We start from the raw sequence: 21797 nt of genomic DNA on the forward strand, positions 1-21797 counted from the left end.
GCACTCAATCCATTGAGCCACACCAGCCAGGTCTGGGTATATATATTTTAATATATTGGATGAATTTGCATTATATGTTTTTCTAGAATGATTGTCATAAGTCCTGAATTCCTAAATAACTAAGGATAAATAAGGACAGTAAAGAGTCAGCTGAAGTCCTAGTTTTCATTGATCATGTCATGGAACAGTTTCCAACCCTTGTCAAGTTCTTTGAAAACCAAGGAAAACCATGAAGAGAAACTGTTCCTGCTTCCACTCTGCTTCCAAAAGGCCCAAATTCTTGTTTGATTCAACTGACAACCGAGTTGTGCTCTATTGTCTAAGTGTTTTGTGTGCATGTTCTCTGTGTGAATATCTTCCTGCTAATGTCTAACCTACTTGAATTCTAGTTTCTCTCTGTCTTGGATTTGGGGAGGAAACAGCAGGCCTTTAACCTGCTCGTCTCCCGATGATCAGATGCAGTCCCACTAAGATAGCCACCCCAATTATTGTCTGTTTTGCAGTGAAAGGTAAGTGAAAGAGCCAGAACAGCAGGTCAAGCACCAACCCTAGACCAAACTTGATGAAGCCGTTCTCCACTGTATCAGTTTTCTCCCTCATATCTATAACCCAGCTCTTCTGACTTTGGAACAAATGACTCCAACTCCAGGGGGAATGTATTAGACATGCAAGTGCAAAGAGTCTCTTACCAGACACCAAGAGATCATTGATGAGCACAAGGAACTTCTCATGAGCCACTTGGGCATCAGTCATGAGAAACACTGTGCTGAGATTCTTTACCCCGGCTTTCAGGCACAGGTTGGCCAGGTCCATCTGCAAAAACAATCACTATCAGAGACCTCTGAGAAGAAGGATTTCTTACAGGAGATCCCCATTCACTCTCTAGGAATGGGGTCACTTTCTTGTCTTCTTTCATGGGAAATAAAGCAGAATGGCAATGAGGGATGAACTTTATGTTGCACTGACAGTCTGGAAAATATGCTCATTCCCAGGCCTTGATCCCAATCGGGAAGGGCAAGTAAAATTAAACAGTTATGATCTTTAGTTCTGTGGCTTTAGTATTATCTTCTAGAGCTCCTGCTTTGTGCAGAGGTAAGAGCTTTCCAAAGGACAGAGAAGACTTACCATGCAAGTGAGTGACCTGCTCCAGAAGCAAGTGATTGCTCTTGGGTTTGAGAGAAGAGTCATGTACCTGGGGATACTTGCCTGGGGATGAATATATTGTATTCTAGCAGCATTTTGTTTTCTTATGACTAGCTGCAGCAAAGGACTTGTGTTGGAAAAAAATATATTGGGAGACACACACACACACTCACCTGGTAGGAAATTACATCCATTCAGAACTGCAGGTAGACAGAATGTGGGGCTAGGATGCTGAGCCCTGAAGTTTTCCAGCCTAGTCAGTCTCAGTTCCTTTGCTGATCTCTCTCACAAAGTTCAGCCATTACTCCCTAACCTTGGTCTTCTGCCTCTTGCACCACTCCAAGCTCCTTCTCTAACAGTCTCATACATTTCCTTAGAGATGTCCTTCCTTCATGTTCAAATAAATTCCCCTTTAAAGTTAATAAACTTCCTTTTAGATCAATGGTTCTCAACCTTATGTATTTGCAGAATTACCAAAGACAATGAATGTTTCTCAGCTGTCATTGGAATCCTCTGGGTGATGCTTTGAAAATTCCTGGTGCCCAGGCAATTCCCCAGACTAGTTAAGTCAGAATTTCTGGAGGGTGGGATGCTGGCATCAGCATTATTTGAAGGGTATTTCTGTATATAGCCAAGGTTGAGAACCACAGTCTTAGGTCATCCTATAAATGCATAATTCTCATAGGCACTATGTTGTCTCCTCTTTTTTGGAAGCAGTAAAGATTGACCTGGTGTGACCCTGGTGCATGAAGGACCTTAGATTCAGCCAGCCACTGGGAGACTGAGCTGTGGTTCACAGATGCAGTGAGCACTAGCTGGGAGACTGTGAAGGTGGGTAGGTCTGGCTCAGTGCTGGTTAGAATTCTCCCAGGGTCAGTGAGAGCAACATCCTGCTGGAAACCCCATCATGACTCCCTACTGTGCTTCTATTGTGGCCAGGGATAAAAGGGGGTGGGGGACTGGACAAAGTGACCTTTGAAAGCTTTATATAGAGCTTTTCTTCACTTTCCAGAGTGTACACTGTGGCTCCTAAGTGCCTGATGTCTGAAACCAGGAAATGTCACCGAAGGTCCCAGTGGCTGAGGGTTACCGAGCACATCTTTCAAAATATAAATTTCTTATAAAATTTGGACAGACTGTCAGAGTTCCTTCTAAGTCTACAGGGGCTGCTGGAGAGCTGAGTGCTGAATTTGATATATTGGGTTGGCCAAACAGTTTGTTTGTTTTTTTTCCTGTAAGATGGCTCTAGTGGCGCTTAGTTGTCTCTAACTTCATTCAAAAAAATTTTGTTAGATTGTATTTTGACAGCTGTCATATCAGTGTGCATTAAAAACTTATCAAAATTGGTGAATTTTTGTGTAGCCATTTTAATATTGAAGATGGAAAAAATGCAACATTTTCAGCATATTATGCTTTATTATTTCAAGAAAGGTAAAAACACAACCAAAACATTAAAAAAGTTTTGTGTAGTATATGGAGAAGGTGCTGTGACCAACTGAATGTGTCAAAAGTGCTTTGTGAAGTTTTGTGCTGGAGATTTCTCACTGGATGATTCTGAGCAGTTGGGTAGACCAGCTGAGACCCTTGATAGCAATCAAACTGAGGCATTGATTCAGAACAATCAATGTTATACTACGTGGGAGATAGCTGACATACTCAAAATACCCAAATCAATAAAGTTCTTGGTGAAAATGAAAAAATTAGTCTTTTATTTTATGGAAAAACATGAACGGACTTTTTGGCCAACCCAACAGATGTGCTCCGGATTTGGGCACCAGCTGAAGCTGCACAGGTCGGACAAAGGCCCTGAGGCCTCACACCCCAGCCCTGGGGAGGCCAGTGTCTTGGGGCTGAGACTGATGAGGAAAGAGAGCCTCCGTCAGCAGCCCAGAACCTAAGAAGAAAATGGACGGGCAAGTAAGTGAAGGTTCTGGGCAGGGAAGTGAAGGGCTGATGAGAGGGAGCTGTGGGTAGCGGGAGGAAGACCGAGTCTTCTCCCGGCAGCCACCTGGCCTTCTCACCTTGAAGTCTAGGATCTGGTAGCCTTTCCGCAGCGTGATCTGGAACACATCCATGGAGCTGATGAAGGCCGCCAGTCTGGTCAGACTCTGCTTGCCGCTGCCCCCCACACCCACCAGCAGCGCGTTTCCCCGTGGAGACTCCAGGATGCGATTGATGCGGCAGCTGAAGGGAAGGAGGCAGGAGCACGCAGCTCAGGTCACCCTCCCCTGTGAGGAGCATGCCCGAAGAGTGAGACCCGGGATCCACCTTGAAGGCTAAGCACCCGCCCAGCTGTGGGAAACTTGAGTTCAATTGTCCCCAGACCTGGCCTTGCCTTCTTGACCAAGTGGAATGAAGTCGCCACATATGAACCAGCACAGTGGAGGAACAGCTCAGGGCTGCCAGGCAGGAGTGGGGTGCGGGGGGCGGGGATGAGACTGTCAGGGGAAGGGACCAGGCCTTCCCCTCCCGCCCCTCTCCAGCCACTCCTAACTCTGCCACAGGTCCCCACTTCATTTTGCTTTATCTATCTGTGCTTTTTTTGGCAAGAGGAAGGGGCAGGAAAAAGAGAAAGTGTACAGTTAGAAAAAAATCAAGGGAAGGCTGGGGGACAAGCATAGCACAGTTTGTTTCTCTTAGGAGAGAAGAAGCAAAATTTAAGCCGAGTGAAAGAGCCCTGCGGTGGCTCTTAGTTCTCTCTCTTCTATCCTTCCCGACGTTGATGCCTTTGCAATAAGTATTTGTGGATACTTCTACAAGGCACCACTTCCTTGGCTTCTGGGCTCTTTCCTTTGCAGCTATACTTACCACTGCCAGTAAGCATATCCTCACCCCAGCAATGGGGTCATGTTCTCAGGCCCTGGACTTAGATCACCCCCGACCCCCGAGGAACCCACTCCTCCTGCTCCTCCTCAAATGCTACTCTTCCATTGAGCTGTTCACAGCCTGCCCTCCAGGAAAAACCAGCAGCCTTTAAAAAAAAATTCCCTTTAGCACTATGTACATCCCTATGTGAGGTACCTACATTCTTATAAGAATAACTCCTATGCTGTTTTCTTTTATCATCTTAAAAATAATAACTTTATTGTAAAAATGCATAAAACAGAAAAACTACAATTCTATCTTGCATATACACTACTAACATTAATGATATGTTCTTCTGAACTTTTCCCTAGTGTCTATATGCTTATAAGTATATATTTATGTGTATATACATTTATTACACCTGAAACCTCAATATATTTTTATTCCATATATTTTCAAAGTTGTGTTCACATTTATACCAAACATAGAGTTTTGAGATCATTATCTCATTTAGCAATATACTGTGATTATTTCCCTGTGCCACTGAATGATCTGTTAAACCATGATTTAATTGTGTAACAAGATTCCATCGTATGGAATAACTCCCTTGTCTGCAATAGCCCACTGTTGGATGTTTAGGTTGTTTCCAACATTTTCCAGTTACAAATAATGCCGTGTGAATACTTTTCATTTATATGTCTATGTCCACAGGATAAGTTCCTAGAAGTAAAACTGCCAAGTCAAACAGTAAAACAATTTTATGGCTTTTTGAAAAACTGACCTCCAGAATGGTGGCACCAATTTATACTCTTCTTTTATTTTTCAAACGTTTTTTTAAAAAAATATATTTATTGATTATGCTATTACAGTTGTCCCATTTCCCCCCCGCTTCACTCCACTCCATCCTGCCCATGCCCTCCCTCCCACATTCCCCCCCTAAGGTTCATGTCCATGGGTCATACATATAAATTCTTTGGCTTCTACATTTCCTATACTATTCTTACTGTCCCCCTGTCTATTTTCTACCTACCATTTATGCTACTTATTCTCTGTACCTTTCCCCCCTCTCTCCCCCTCCCACTCCCCTGTTGATAACCCTCCATGTGATCTCCATTTCTGTGGTTCTGTTCCTGATCTAGTTGTTTGCTTAGTTTGCTTTTGTTTTGGTTTTAGGTGTAGTTTTTAATAACTGTGAGTTTGCTGTCATTTTTACTCTTCATATTTTTTATCTTCTTTCTCTTAGATAAGTCCCTTTAACATTTCATATAATAAGGGCTTGGTGATGATGAACTTCTTTAACTTGACCTTATCTGAGAAGCACTTTATCTGCCCTTCCATTCTAAATGATAGCTTTGCTGGATACAGTAATCTTGGATGTAGACCCTTGCCTTTCATGACTTGGAATACTTCTTACCAGCCCCTTCTTGCCTGTAAGGTCTCTTTTGAGAAATCAGCTGACAGTCTTATGGGAACTCCTTTGTAGGTAACTGTCTCCTTTGCTCTTGCTGCTTCTAAGATTCTCTCGTTCTGTGTAATCTTGGGTAATGTAATTATGATGTGCCTTGGTGTGTCCCTCCTTGGGTCTAGCTTCTTTGGGACTCTCTGGGCTTCCCGGACTTCCTGGAAGTCTATTACCTTTGCTGGATTAGGGAAGTTTTCCTTCATTATTTGTTCAAATAAGCTTTCAATTTTTTGTTCTTCCTCTTCTCCTTCTGGTACCCCTATAATCCAGATGTTGGAATGTTTAAAGATGTCCTGGAGGTTCCCAAGCCTCTCCTCATTTTTTCTGAATTCTTGTTTCTTCATTCTTTTCTGGTTGGATGTTTCTTTCTTCCTTCTGGCCAACACCATTGATTTGAGTCCCAGTTTCCTTCCCATCACTGTTGGTTCCCTGTACACTTTCTTTGTTTCTCTTAGCATAGCCTTCATTTTTTCATCTAATCTGCAACTAAATTCAACCAATTCTGTGAGTGTCCTGATCACCAGTGTTATGAACTGTGCATCGGATATGTTGGCTATCTCTTTGTTGCTTAGTTGTATTTTTTCTGGAGCTTTGATCTGTTCTTTCATTTGGGCCATTTTTTTTTTTTGACTTGGTGAGCTTGTTACATAAAGGGGCGGAGCCTTAGGTGTTCACTGGAGGTGGGGTAATGCTGGTTGCTGTGCTATGAGGCTGCATGTGGGGGAGGGGCCAAGAGGGAGCAATGGCACCTGCTCCACTCTCTGCTGGATTGCAGTCACTACCTCCGCTACCCACAATCAAACTGGGCCCCTCTGGTGCTGATTCCCAAGTGGGTGGAATTGTGTACATTCTAGGCCCCTGTGGGTGTCTCCAACAAACTCTCCTGTGAGGCTGGGAGTTTCTCCTGCTGCCACCTCAAGCCCCAGGGTGTTTTCAGTCAGAGGTTTGAGGCTTTATTTCCCCGAGCTGGAACCCTGGATTGTGCAGTCTGTTTTGCTCCCCCACTGTTCCTCCCAGTTTATCTATGCACGAATGTGGGGCCAAGGGCGGAGTCTGCTAGCTGTCACACTGCCTGCCCCATTCCATAGTCCACCATCTCGCTGGATCAGCCAGCCGCTGCCTTGCCACGAGTCAGTCTCTGCCCCTTCTACTGGTCTGGGTGTTTCTTCTTTATCTCCTTGGTTGTTGGACTTCCATACAGTTCAATTTTCTGTCACTTCTGGTTGTTTTTTGTTTTTAAATTGTTGTTCTTTTGGTTGTGCGAGGAGGTGCAGTGTGTCTACCTACGCCCCCATCTTGGCCAGAAGCTTCCTATACTCTTCTTAAGTAGGATTGATCAAAAGGTGAATCCATTATATCAGAGGTTGAGAATATGTTAGATTAGGCTAGTTGAATGAATGAAAATGTGTTAAGTCAGTGAATTTGGGGATACATATCACAGTAAGATAGCCACTGTGGAGAAGTGGGTAAGATAAAGAGGAAGAGACAACAGTGTTTGTGGCTTTGGTATCAGAAGAATGTGCAAAGCAAGAACTCAGGTCAAGTCCAGTCATGGAGAATAGAGGGTAAATCTGAGATTGCATTGCACAGGCTACAATCCTGTGTCCCTGTCTTGTGTTAATGGTATTACAATGAAAAGTTCCATATTCGAATTAAGTAATAGTAATTAGAGGTAGAGCAGCTTAGGGTCTAGCTAACCCCAATTTGGAGGAGGGCTTGAGGGAAGTTTTGGGGGTGGAGTTTGACTCATAAACAAAATGAGTGTGTGAGGTTACAGGGCTCATGCTAAGCTTCTGGTTTGAATTTCATTACTGCAAACTTCTTGCATATACTGATGACTTAGTCATAGAATTAGCATCAATAAACTTAATGTCTATGGATCCTTATTGCCTCATCTTTCCTATGGGACACATTTGCTTTTTGAAAGGAGATGCTAGCAGAAGTGTTAGTCAACAACTCCCACCTCCAGCAGATTGGAGAGACTTGCTTCCACCCTTGTTGACATTGGGTCTTATTTTTTTTTTAAGAGAAGGAATCCTTTGTTTAAAGATTTTTAATTTATTTTTATTTTTACCAAAAAGGGAAAGGTGGGAGAAAGATAGGAAGAGAAATATCAGAGTGTGGTTGCCTCTTGCGCACCCCCTACTGAGCACCTGCCCTGCAACCCAAGCATGCACCATGACTGGGAATTGAACCAGTGACCCTTTGGTTCACAGGCTGGTTTTCAGTCCACCAAACCACACCAGCCAGGGCTGGGTCTTATTTTTTAATCTTTGCCTATTTAATGGTTGAAACAATTATGGTTTTAATTTTTTTGATTTCTAGAGAATTGAACATTTTTCTTATCATTATTTCTTCTTTTATAAATTTTCTTTTCTTGTTCATTACCCACTCCTTAATTAAAGTATTATTCTAAATTTGTAAGACCCTTTTATGTATGTTTCAAAATATCCCCCCACTTGGGCACTTATTTTTTTTAGTTTTAATGTTTCAGATGTACAAAAATTTTTAGCTTTTTGGGCTTACTTAAACTGTATGTCACTAAATTTATGTAGTTAAAATTTATTCCCCCAAATAATTAGAAGTTATTAATTGATCTACATTTAGTTCTTTTATGATTTTACTTTCTGTATAATTTTTATTGTAATACTTGCACTCTGTCTTGTATCAGATAGATTTACTGTTCTCTTGCTCCCTTAGTAAGCCACACTTTCTAGACATTGGAAGAATGTCTATGCCATAATGTATTCTGTATAGTCCTAGCACACTAAAGGTGTTCCACACAGTTCTCTTAAAGAGGACTATGCATATCTTATACTCAGCATCACATCTGGGGTGATGTACACAATCATTCATGATGCCAGGGGCAAGGAATCCTCTGCTTTCTGTCTGTATTGGATGGTATCTGATTACAATGAAAAAAGGAGAAACCATGATGCTAAGTTATCCAGGTCCTTTTTTTATAATTAAAAAAGGAAGGGGCAGAAATGGATTACTAGAGAAAAGAGGCAAGCATGGAGGATGAAGAGGAGAAGTCCAACTGCGTGCTCTGGGCTGCCTAATACCAGCTCCATTCTAGAAGGCCTCAACTCAGCTTAGCATGGTCCATGTGATTCAATATCTAAATGGAAAGTACATCATTAGTGGTGACATTTCCAAAGAAGAATGGTTCAGTCTGCAACTGTCAGCATTGGACTCCAGCTGGGGATTCATTAACAACCTCTGATGAGGGCAAAGGACTCTGCATTTAAATTACAAAATTTAAAAAGAAGATCAATATTCTCGAGGGCTGCTGGGCCAGAAAAGCAAGGCAGTCTAAGTTAATTCATTATGGAGTTTCTGGGTGATCACAAACAAAAGCTGAAGTTGCTCCACAGCACAGCTGGAGGAAGCTGGTGCATCGAAGAGTGAATGTGCACACATGCGAGAACTGGGAAGACTCACAAAAGAAGGGGGGCAAGAGAAGTACATCTGAGTTTTTTTCTAAGAGAAAAGAAGAGGAGGCAGAAAAGAATATGTGGGAATAGCGAGAAAAAAAGATAGATTAAGAATATGCCAAAAGCAGGGGGAAAGATTCAGCATGAGGCTTTGAACAAAGAGCAGAACAAGAATGTGTGGAGGTCGGGAAGGAAGGCCATAGGAAAGCAGAATGGTACCATGAAGGGAAGAAAACTGCACAAAGGGAAAAGACTAACATTTATGGACTGCTTACTAACTGCAAAGCACTTCACACAGAGCAACGACCCTATGGCATAGGTATTCTTCTTACCCTTATTTTGCAGAGGAAGAAATTGGGGCTTGGGCTTGAGGAAGTTCAGTGTCCTTCACGAAGGGGCACAGCCCAATAGTGGCAAAACCAGGACGGAAACCTGGGTCTGGCTCTATTTACAGTACACGTGCTCATAATAATCTACAGTACCTGTAACTAACTGCTCCACAGTGCTCCATTAATAAGTTCAGGTCAAAAGGAGCAAAATTTAGGAAAGGTGTAGGGGAATCAGACAAAAGAAAACGTTAAGAACCCATGTGGTGAGAATAGCCAGATAATATCATTTTGATAATGTGCTCATCAACATGAGCATGGGCCTTATTGCACCTATAAATGTAGGCCCTTGCCTTGGCTGGCCCCTCAGGCCCTAGCCAGCCCTGTGAGTTTCTGGGAAATGCATACTGGGGCATCCTTTCTGCCCTGCCTAGTCCCACCTGGGGTATCAGAGGGTGGGATGTCATTGCAGTGAGTCCAAACCCCTCCACTTTGGGCACTGGATGCAGTGATGAGAAGTCATGGAATCTTCCAAAACTGTTAGCTTATCTGTGTCTCTCACTGTATGGTTTGGTGTTCCATTTTCTGTTCTTTCTGGCTGGTAGAAGCTGCAAAGATTTGGGTTGAGGAGTCTCAGGGAAGGGAGGGAAGGGCAGTGCGAGGATGAAGTCATGGGACAATGATACTTTTAAGTGGTCCATCCAAATACACTTTATTCTTCAGAATTGCCCCTTCAGATGGTTATTTCTGCTGTTTTTCCATTGCTAAAACAGCACCAGCCCATTGATCACCCATGTTGGAAATCACATTGACTGTGACACAGGCTTAGGTAGCTCTTAAACATTAGTAAACAGACACTTTAAAACCATTATTCACTGAGCACCGACTATGCGCCAGACACTGTCTAAGGTCCCAGGGATTCGGTGGTGAGTGACACAATATCTGTACTCAAGGAGCTTACACTGGACCAGGGGAAAGACAAAAAGCACATGAGGAAGCTCCACAGCATGATGGCTGAGAGCAAACAGTCCAAAGTTGGTGTCGTGAGTGTTAGTTCCTGCTGCCTATTTCTGGGGTGTGTGACGTTCAGCCTTGCTTTCTTCAGGGTTTTGGTGAAGACTAAATGAACTGATGTACACAAAGCACAGGCACCAGGCCTGTAGTGACTTCTCTGGTGAGTGGAACTCTTACATGCCACCCCACATGCTGCCTTCTCAGCGAGGCCCTTCTGACCACTTCGTTTCAAATCACAGCCACCCCCCAGCGCTCTCTATCCTCATCATTTATTCTCATGTGATGTGCTAAGAATTTGTATTGAGTACCTGCTATGTTCTGGACACTGTCCTAGGTATTGGGGATCTAGTAGTGAATAAAACAAAGATCCCTGAATTCATACTAAGACATCCATCAGATGAATGGATGGATGTAAACAAATAGAGTGGTTAATCATGACAAATGCAGCAGAGCAGTCATGCAATATAAGGGCAGGACCCACCAGTGACAACTGAATTTAGCAAGAGGTAGGTCTTTGGTGACATCCATAAGAGTTTCCTTGTTTGAGTGGTAATAAGTAGACTGAGAAGAGGATGAAAAATGGGAAGGTGTGACAAGTAAATCCTTTTGATGAGTTTGGTTGTAAATAGGAGAGAAATTGGGAAGTGGGTGAGAAGGGATGGTAGAATTAATAATATCCTATTCCTTTTGGATAAATGATAATATGGCATGTTTACATTAATGCATATGATCATGGAATTAATGAATCAATGATGATGAGGTGAGAAGAAAAGAGAGAGAGAGAGAGTAGGGGAAAGAATGGGAGAGGAGAGGAAACTGCAGGGAGAAGCAGAGTCACCGAGAAGGTGAGAGGAGATGGGATCTAGTGCACAGCTGGAAGAACTAAGCTTATGTATGAACAGTCACTGCACTGTTAGGAAAGTCAGTTTTTGTGTGGGTTGCAGGTAGGATACAGATAGGCTGTTAGATTTGATGGCTGGGAGATGAGAAAATTCTCTCCTGGTTGCTTCCTTATCTCAGTGAAGTAAGAGCTGTGCTCATTAACTGTGAATGAATAGAGGGAAGGAGTGTTAAAAGCTCGAAAAGAAAAACTGATGCAGCCACCAGAGGGTGGGGAAGTCAGCAAGGGTGGTAGAGGAGGATTCCAAAGTTGAGGGCCTCTGTGATATTTGTGTCTGAAAATCTGAAGGAAACCAAATCAACATGGTGGGGGATTGTTCTTCAATAATCTTCAGATGCTTAGGGGCAGGTGTGGATCAACAAGACAGTAGGGTTTAATGACAATGGTGGGGTTTTCTCACATGGGTGCAATCAATGACAGGAAAGTTAGGGAGCTTGCACCGGGATGATTGAGTCTGTGGTGGTACAGGAAAGTAAAGACTAAGGGGTAAAAGAGTTCAAGGAAACAGTTCATTTCTCTTCATGGAATGAAGTGTTGATAAAGTTTAAGAACATCTGGAATAAAAACTAGATGGGTGAATGGAAGGGGAGGAAATATTAGAGAGTGAAATGTTTGACATGGAGGATTTGGAGGTGGGCTCATTACTGATGATGGAAGTTCTAGGACAGCACTGCGAATGACTGGCTGAGGTGGGATGCAGGGAAGAACACTGCAGCTACGGAGGCCGAGGACAGAAAGACAAGGTGTTGCACAGGTGCCAGGAGAGAAGAAAGGTATGACTGAGGACAGAAGGACAGTCCTCACACCAAGGTCACTGGTAAATGATGTGCAGAACTGGATGCTGGCAGATGACAGTAACAAGAAGAGGCAATGAGAGTGAAAGTCCAATTACTTGTGCTTCAACCCTCCCCCCCAAAAAACCCTGGACTTTGTAAAGGATGAAAGGAAATGAGCATATTTAAACCATTTTTAATATGCTTCTCTCTAGGCCCTGGGGTCCTAGAATGGGAAAGAAAAAGCAGCCTTCCTCAACTAGGGGGCCAGCCAGGTTTCAGGAAGACTTTGTTGATGCAGGAACAATTTAGAGGAGTAGAAAATGGAGTAGATTTTTCTGCTGAAGACCGTGAATATCAGGAGACAGGGAGGAAGAACATGGGCACGCAGGGAGGGGTGGTGAAGGGGACACAGAATGAGGGATGTAAAGAGCAGGATAGGTAGCACCGGCATGAATGTAAAGTATCTGGGAGGCTTGGTGACTACATCAGCAATTCATTTGATAGCAACGACACCTGTGAGGATGTTTAACTTTGGAAATACCTGTGCTCTTAAACAAAAAGCTCCAATCTCATTATTATAAAATTGGTCCTAGGACTAGTATGGGGTGGGGATGCAGGTTTGGAGCTGTCTGGTGCTTCATTCGTTATCTCACATTTTCCCATGGTGTCACTGTGGTGCAGCCCAGGGACAGTAAGTGACAGACAAGGAAATAAATCCTGTCCTGCCTGCATTCAGCTCTATGGTGCCCCCTAGGGCCAGTGGCAGGAGCAGCAGCTGCTGCTCTCCCAGTTGCCACCTTGACCTCCACAGAAGAAGCAGTAGCTGGTTCCCCAGTTTTGTCTAAATGTCCTCAAATGCCCAAGTGAGGCCCCAGAGAATGGGGAGATGGGGCAGCTGAGAAAAGAAAACAAGAGAAGCGCACTTACATGTGCCGCATGGCATCCTCAAAGAGAACCAGGTCCATCACCGTGTTGACTTCATTGTGACTCTCCAAGGCATCCACCATTATCTGGGCCAATAGCTCCCATGATTGCACAGGCATGTACTTGGGCTCACCGATGCCGTTTGCAAAGTGGCAAAACATGTTCAGGCTTTGAGTCTGCTCCATGGTCTCTTCAATATCCTGGTGAGGAGATATAGGGACAAGCACCCTCCTTATCAAATCTCAGTTCTGATTCCACAGAGTAGAGTCACCTAAATTCCCTTTTTTCTCTACACACTCACCCCAAATGAAATCAGTGCTGGTCCCAAGACTGTCCCTCTCGAGAAGCCCACAGAGACGGGTATTTAACACTTGTTTATTGTGTCCACAAAGTCATGGATGGTGTCTGTTACTCCTTTTGGTCTGAGAATGGGTAGTGGAAGGTGGGAGGTACCCTTCTCACAAGCACCATCAGAAATGGGTTCCATCTCTGAGCAGAGTAGGTGGGGACATGTTGGGTATTTCTCTAAGCAGGGTCTCTTTCACCAGTGTTGAGGGAAGGAGATTATGATGCACCCTATGGCCTCATCTCTCCAACATCCATTCCAAAGTGCCTTGGTCTGCAATCCACAGCAATGTCATAAAGCATCCTTCCTGTTTCCCGTGATAATGCACACTAGAGGAAGCAAGCCCCAGCTCCATAAGCTCAGCACAGAGGGATTAGTTTCTGAAGAATATGCCACCAGCCATTCTCAGGGGACTGCTTTGTTTATAAGGACATTGATAATCCTAAAGCATTTGCAATAGAACCCTCTATGAAACTTCCACAAAGATTTGGGCCCCTTGTGTGTCAACTCTTGTCCCCAGGACAAACCTTACCATGTTTAATAAATACCTAGCACAACTTAGCTTAAAAGATATGGAGTCTGTGTCTCTTCACCGCCAATCCAGTCTCTAAGTATTGAAGACATGGCTAATATTTTTTGATTCAGAAAGGAATTACTTATCAAAACACAAATACTTGAGATTTCAAGAGTAAGAAGAGTTGTAGAGGAAGTAAGTCCAAAAAGGAATAGGTTTTCTAATATGTAAGTAAAATTTATATCAGCACCAGCAATAGTCCCCAACTGCCATTCTTTTCTCCTAAAGTTCAGACTGGGAGGTCCACCTGGAAAACAGGTAACCAGCATGCTGGTCACCAGCAGGGGCATTGCCCAGGACACAAGGGCACTGTAGGATGGGCCTTCAATGTGGTATCTCACATATAAGCCCATGAGGCAAAATTCATCAAATCTAAGGAAGTGAAGATGACAGTGATATCTATAGAGAAGCCAAGAATGTTGCCTCATTGTAAGAAGAAACGAGTGGAAAGAGTTAAATAGCAAGGAGTTATTATATTTTAAAGATAGTTTCAGGGCCATAGAAAACCCTTAAACTCTTCTGGTTTTGCTCTACTGTAACAATAAATGTCCAGACATTTGGATAAGATTTAATGTAAGGCAGGAGAGCCATTCTTGCTACTTGAGAAGAACATGCGGGAAAGTGATGTGGGAGTCCATTTGCCCAGTTTGAAAATGAGCTAATACACTGGGAATGAGTCCTGATGGCAGTCAATTTACACGAACGATCTAGCAGAAGAACAGCCAAAGTGCAGGCTGAAAAGCCTGGAATACAAAGACACCTTGATGAACAGACCACATCTTCGATTTTGTGATCAGAGCCAGGCTGTACAGATGGGAGAGAGAAAACCAACCCACAGTAAATCAAAGATTTCTTAATAGTGACTCTTTTCCCTTAGATTGTCAAATAAAAAATGACAACAGCCAACACAACCATAGCTGTCCAGTGTGAATGCATCAAAATTATACCTAATGGTCAGATTGGCAAAAAATATAATATACTTTTGTTGTGACACAGAATTTTAGTGATTAGTTTATGTGAGCCTGTCACATAACTGGTTGAAAGGTTGAAAGGAATGCCTTTGGAATTTTAATTTTGGCTCAATACTACCCATACACAGTACAGGTTTCCCTCAACCTATGCACATATTTTGCCAAAAAGATGGTTGTAAGAGAAGTTTCACACAATCAGGATGCTGGACAAGGACGAGAGGTATGAGTATGTTATCATCCCCCAGCATGAGCTCTGTTTAAGGAGTGGCTCCAGGGCATGCCTTCCTAGGCATGTGGGCTCCAGCAGTGGATGGGGTGGTGATGTCTTACCCATGGTACAGTAACGAGATAGAGTGAGTCATTCTATTCCTGATCCCTAAAAGGAGAAAAAGATCAAGAATTTTGCTTTCACAGTAATAAAAATCAAGAATGAAATGATTGTATTTTCAGTAAAGCCAAATATTAGAGTTCAACTTCCAAAAATTCCATTGTTAGGTAACAGCAAGATTTCTTCACTGAGTTTATGCTGTGACAGTGTTTATTCATAATTATGACCCTGTATTTGCAGTAAGACTGAAATTAATGCTTATTTTTACAGAGATTCTAACAGTGAAAAAAGGATAAAATTCATTTGAAAAGGAAGGTATAAATGCTGTTTGTGCTGAAATAAAAATGTGCACTAATGCCCCAAACCCCCCAAACCCAACAAATGCTGTTGGGGGAGGATAACAGCAGCAATAATTGTGTCTGGGTCTATGATCAAAAATATGTGCCCTCAGGGTCCAGACCCACACAGAAACCTCTGTCTCAGGCACGGAGTGTTGTCACGCCAAAGTGCTGGCTTAGACCAATATAAAGAGACAGTAAAGGCTCATTTGTAGAGCTGACCACGAAGAAATACATTGGCAAATTCTACAGTGCTCAGATAGGAGTATCTAACGTATGAGAGTGCTGAACATTGGACCTTATAAAAATGATGGGATAAGTGGAGGAATTCAGAGTGTTTGAACTAGGAAAGGAAAGACTGTGCAGCCCTGCACAGTCTTTAAAATGCTGTGCAGCCCTGGCTGGTATCGCTCAGTGGATTAAGCACCAGGCTGTGAGTCAAAGGGTCGCAGATTCGATTCCCAGTCAGGGCACATGCCTGGGTTGTGGGCTTCGTCAGGTCCCCAGTAGAGGGCGTGGGAAAGGCAACCACACATTGGTGTTTCTCTCCCTCTCTTTCTCCCTCCCTTCCCTGTGTCTAAAATAAATAAATAAATAAATAAATAAATAAATAAATAAATATTTTTTAAAAAAGTGCTGTGCAAAGATTCATAAAGCTGTCCTGTAAGTTGGGGTGGGCAGTAACCATCTTCAGAGATAGACCCAGGATCTTATCAGGAAAACATGTGGAGAGCTAAACCTAATGAGGTGAACATAGGGACAACAGGATACATTTAAATATGAGATTTGATTATTTCTAAGTTCAAGAGAGGACAGACAAGCAGTATGTGTGAAAAATATGGGGCTTTGTTCAACAAAAGGCTCAGTGTTAGTTGTGGGGTGATTTTGACACTAAGAAATGTTATGTGATCTTAGGATGTGATAATGTATCACTGTTTCCAAGGTATATTCTATGAACTAATCGGTCTGAAAATTATTAATAGCTTTGATGGAGGGAAAGAGGTATAGGGTCCAACATGTTTGGGAAATGGTATATGAATCAGGACCATTCAAGATGTTCAGGGCTTCATTGTGTTGAATGCACTGAATTTCTAAGAAAGGAATATGATACGAAGTGGTTTCTCAACTTGAAAAATCTCAGATACATTTTTTCAAAGGAGTATATTTTTATATAACTATTTAGCAGGACACATTTTGGAAAACAGAGTAACAAAGCTATAGTGTATAAGCAAAGAGGAATGATGACCTTGCTTTCAGTCAGACACCAGTTGGGGCTGGGGTGAAAGTCAAGCACCCTGATTTAAGAGGAGAAAGCAATGGGAGAATAACCAAGATGATGTCAAATTACTATGGGTTTGAAAACAAGCCATGTCAGTAATGGCTACAAGAACAGAGACTATTTGGCTTGAAGAGAAGCCCTAGGAAGGGTGAGATAAATGGCCTTAAAATATTTGAAGGTTTGTCTTATAGACCTAGGATTAGGAGGCAGGGAAATACATTTTAGATCATTATTAGAATCAATATTCAGTCTTTAAAATTGTTCCAAAGTCCCCAAATTTCAAAGTTGTTCTAAATTTTCAGTCATTTGCAATTCCAAAGTGGCTGCTTTGGGGAAGATGAGACTGGGCCTTTCCGAGGATGCTGGTACATCAACTGGGATGACTCATCCGGGAAAGGCCACTGAGGGAAGTTGTGCAAACTTGGATTGGCTGATGTCTGCAGTCCTTCTCAACATTGAGATTCCGTGATTGATTTGCCTCTTCTTGTCCCAGCATTTTTCACCTCAGCAAAATAAAGATAGAGTTTTCTTTCCTTATGTAATCTCTGACTTTCTCCAATTTATGGACTAGATATTTATCATTTTGGTTATTGTCTGCATAGTCATCACTATTTTTCAAATGTAAAAAAATTCTCAGGGCAATACTCACATCAAAAATTTTCTTCACCACTTCTATCTGAATTTTATCAAAAAGATCAGAGTCCTTTTCGTCCACCAGCTTATCCCGATAAACACGATTTGCTTCATGCAGATAGAGCTTTACTAGGTCTTGTGTGGACTTTATACAGTCCACTGAGGAGAAGAGAATGCCCTTCAAGGAGAACAGACAAAAAAGTAACATGAATAACAACTTAAAACTATGACAGCTACAATGTATTGAGGTCAGTTATGTGACAGTTACTGGACTAGATGTTTTGCCAGACAAAGCTCATTTAACCACCATGACCATCCCACAAAGTCATTTTTATTATATCCACTTTGTATAATTTGGAAACTGGGATTCAGAAAGACAGGAAGTATGCCCAATCGCATAGTGCATGGCCTTAGTTCAGAACCAAAAGGTATTCAAATCAGTTTGCGGGATCTTAGAGCCTGGAATTTTAACTGTTACTTTCCAAATCACCACACTGAGGAAAGATGCGGCTTCTCTGCTGTATTCCAATTCCTTAAGTGCCATTTTGAAAACTAGTCTAAGCCACAAGTGCTTATGTGAAATCCAAATGAGGACAAAGGGCTGGAATGCATATAGCTAAACTTTGCAGGTCACCAATACATTTGTTCATCTCTAGGAGGTTCTCCTTCCTGTCTAACATAGGGATTATTCCACGTATTTACTGTTTTTTCAAATTTCTGTCACATCTCTCTTCAGATTAGCCAATGTCTTAGCTTTCTTTTTCATTGAAAAATAAAGACCACCAAGATTGGAGCCCCTGAGCAACTTCAATAAGTCCTATGACTTAAATCTCACTCATTCCTGTGTTTGCCTTCATCATTTTCTTTCTTGTCTTAGAGAAAAAGTGGTCACTTAATTGTTTGTTGTTACCAGCAGAATAATGCTCAGATTCAACAGCATAGTATAAAGGTCTGGTTATAATATGATTACCAGTCTGCTTTCTCAAGATCACTCTGACCACCACATCCCATAAAATCTAGATTTCAGTTTCACAAAGCTCAATTACTTTCTGTGCTTCGTGTCTCTTTTTTTGTTTGTTTGTTTGCTCTGCTCATATTTCAAGCTCTAGATCAATTGGCATCCTTGGTTGAAGTCCTCCATGACAACTTCTTTCCTGTCCAACATCACTTCCCTCATGTGGCCCACGTAACCCTTTATGTATAAATATCTATTTATAAGAGAATTATTAGGTTCTAAAATTATTTTTTCTTTGTTCAGGTTTGCCTCTTCCAGGTTATGGCGAGTGTCTCAAAGGTAGAGAAATGGAGAGATTTCATTTTGGATATGCTTTGTTTTAATAATTTTCTTACTAGCACCTAGCATAGTGCCTGGCATATACTAGATTCTCAGTGGATGCTTGTTGAAGGAGTGAATGGACTAACATTGAATCCATTAACTACTAGAACACTGCAAGAACCTCCATCAGTATTTCTGCTTTGGTAATGGCAGAATAGCTGATCACAGACCAACCCACTGAGATCAACTACAAAAAATAGGAAAATTATAAGTTTATCTTTTTAGAGGCATTAGAAAGTAATCGAGTGAGCAGACATGAGGGGCTTGGATATGAGAGAAGAGGAAGAAGCGAGATCAACCCTGACTTTGGTGTTATTTATCTTCTTGAGGCATTTGCCATTTCACAAGCAATGGCTTACAGGTTCAGAAACTGCAGAGAAAGAGACAAGTGAGAGGTTAGGATACTGAAAAGCTTTCTCATCTCATGGGGTAGAAAGGATGGAAACTGGAGGTCAGGGATTACCAAGAAAGAGGTCATAGCTAAAACCCCTAAGGACTCTGTCAAGTGGTTATACACTAGGAGTGCATGTGAAGAAGTAATTCAGGCCTCACAGGAACTCAAGCCCAGCTTCAACCTCGTCAATCCCTGGTAACTGCTTGACAGAAGCATAAGTATGTAATTTCTGAAGGAAAAAAAATCATCTAAATCCTCAAGTTATCTGCACACTTTAGAGCTCTTAATGTCTGGGAATACCAGGAGGTATGACCAAAACCAAGAAAAAACTGACCTACAGAAGATCTAGGTATTGTAATTACCAGGCACAAACCTTATCAAAACTGTAATTAATATGACCAAGAAATTAGATTACCAGGTAAAGAACCTCAGCATAGTGCCAAAACCTTTAAAAATAAATCAAATGGAAATTGTCAAATCAAAAATTATCCCCATATTACAGTTATTGAAGTTGAGAAATTATCAAATGGGGTTAACAAAGAATAGACACAGTTGAAAAGAGAATTGGTGAACAGAGGGATCAGCACAAAATATTCAGACTCAATAACAAACAGGAAAAAAAAGAAGAAAGAAAAATTACCAAGGAAAATAGCATAGCATATGAAGCACATGAGACACAGTGAAAAGGTCTCCATGTGTATTGGAATACCAAAAGTAGGAGAGAAGCAGGAGCAATATTTAAAGAAATAGCAGCTCTAATATCTCCAAAACTGAAAAAAGGACATTAAACCAGATTCAAAAATGCTACAAACACTAAGCAGGATAAATATAAAAAATACCTCCTAGACACGTTAGGCATAATAGTGAAATTTTTGAAAATCAAAGACAGAAAAAAAATTTTAGAATTGGACAAGTGAAGAAAGAAACTTTTTTTTCCCATAGACTCATAGACTCTCAAAAGAACAGTAAGACTTAGAGATAATTTCTCAATAGAAACAATGGAAACCAGAAGACAATGGAATAACACCTTCAAAGTGCTGGAGAAAAAAAATTGCTGCTAACTGAGAATTGGTTGGAAGGGAATCCCTTTCCAAAATTCTTTTAAAATAAGAAATAAATGCATTTTTAATCTAGTAAAACCAGAAATGCAGCAAGAATAAAATCAATAGAAAGAGGAATGTGTGAGTAAATCTAAATAAATATTGACTAAGACAAAAATATTAGTGTGTTATGGGTTTTCAATGCACATTGAATTAAAATAAATAACTAGCATAAAAATTGAAGGGAGGCAAATTGTTGTAAGATCCTTGTATTGTATGGTAATTGATAAAATTACTTTTTATAAAGGAAAAAAGGATAAAATGGTGGACTTGGTAATCATTAGATGAAAAGTAAAAGGATGAATAGTATACTAAACGAAAAAACATAAAGAATAAAAATACAGACCGACGGAACATGGCGGCGAGATAGGTGGGAGCAGAGTCCACTTCCCCTCGGCACCAGTGAAACTCCTAGCTGATCTGAGGAACAGAGCGAACAGCCAATGGTATTCTAGCATATATGAAGATCAGAGACCAAAAATTGTAGAGGACATTGAAAAATCAGATGGTAAGAAGAGTGCTTAAGGACAATAAGGTCCCTGGGACCAGCTCGGGGACCAGGGCGGCTGAAGCTCGCGGCCAGGGCAGCAGTGTCTGCTGCAAGATTCTTGGGAGAGAGCCAGGCTGGGCTGTGTGAGGCCAGGTGCTTGTTTGGAGCAGGGGTCTTGAATAGGAGGATTTTCTTGAAAGGAAAAAGAGAAAATACAGGCACTCAGTGGATATTTAGAGAATTCTCCAAAGCAGCCATGGCCTCTTGCGACCCCAATCCCTCAGCCCCTGGACTGTGAACACTGGATAAGTAGCCCCAGCACACACCTGAAGCCCAGGTCTGTGCACACCCTGATTATCAGCCCAGCTGCCCGGGCGCACAGGCCCAAAGCCCGGGGTCGGTGCATACCCTGATCAGTAGCTTGGGCGCCCATACCTGAAGCCCCTGGTGGGTGCACACCCTGACCCTGGCTGCCCATGGGCGACCATGCCTGAAGCACCAGGGACTGAACACCTCCCACCTAGCCTCTGTGCACAGCCCTGCAGGGCCTACTCACTCTCTAGGAGGAAGACAGAATGCCTAGCAGAAGGGAGCTGCAGGGCTACGGGAGACTGCAGTCCCTGGAAAGACTTGACTCAGTAGGGGGATGAACTACCCTGAAGGAGCACCGAGAGTCCCTAGCATCTAGGACAGGAAAGAACAAGAAGGTGGAGTATGAGTTGCCCCTAATTGGTGCACCTCAAGGAAAGCACAACTGGTGGACTAAAGGCCTAGGGGGGAGCAGAAGGACCCTGAGGAACTGGACTGGAGGCTGGACAACAGTGAAGAGTGTGGCTCAGCAAAGGAGAAAAGTGAAACCAATCCCTCTACCCACCCCCTCCAGTTTCACAGACAGGAAGACCAGCAGAACTGACCTGACGAGTTTAAAGCCAGCAGAAGACTTCTTTTTTTTTTAATTCCTTCTTCCTTTCTGTCTTTCTTTCTTTTTTTATTCCTCCTTCCTTCCTTCCTTTACTTTTTTATTCCTTCTTCTTGCCTTCTTTTATTTATTTTTATTTCAATTTTTGTTAAAATTCCTTCTTCTTTTCTTTCCTCCAATCTTTTTTTTCCTTCCTTCCTTCCTTCCTTCCTTCCTTCCTTCCTTCCTTCCTTCCTTCCTTTCCTTTTCTATTCCTTTTTCCTTCCTTCCCTTTTCTTTTTTTTTTTCTCCTTTTCCCACA

At 42.1% G+C, this 21797-nt stretch overlaps 1 protein-coding gene across 3 annotated transcripts in view; it reads right to left on the reverse strand.

Moving 5' to 3' along the window:
• Positions 1-21797, reverse strand: part of DNAH9 (dynein axonemal heavy chain 9) — a 367496-nt gene that overhangs the window by 124155 nt on the left and 221544 nt on the right. For all 3 annotated transcript variants that reach the window (XM_024564675.4, XM_053910525.2, XM_053910526.1), the window contains exons 42-45: positions 17274-17435; positions 12792-12988; positions 3165-3327; positions 690-813 (exon numbers count right to left, since the gene is read on the reverse strand). In XM_024564675.4, the coding sequence (XP_024420443.2) occupies positions 690-813; positions 3165-3327; positions 12792-12988; positions 17274-17435 (646 nt within the window). The remainder of the gene's footprint in view (positions 1-689; positions 814-3164; positions 3328-12791; positions 12989-17273; positions 17436-21797) is intronic.

Source organism: Desmodus rotundus, chromosome 9 (assembly GCF_022682495.2).
Source record: "Desmodus rotundus isolate HL8 chromosome 9, HLdesRot8A.1, whole genome shotgun sequence".
In the NCBI taxonomy this organism is placed as follows: Eukaryota; Metazoa; Chordata; class Mammalia; order Chiroptera; family Phyllostomidae; genus Desmodus; species Desmodus rotundus.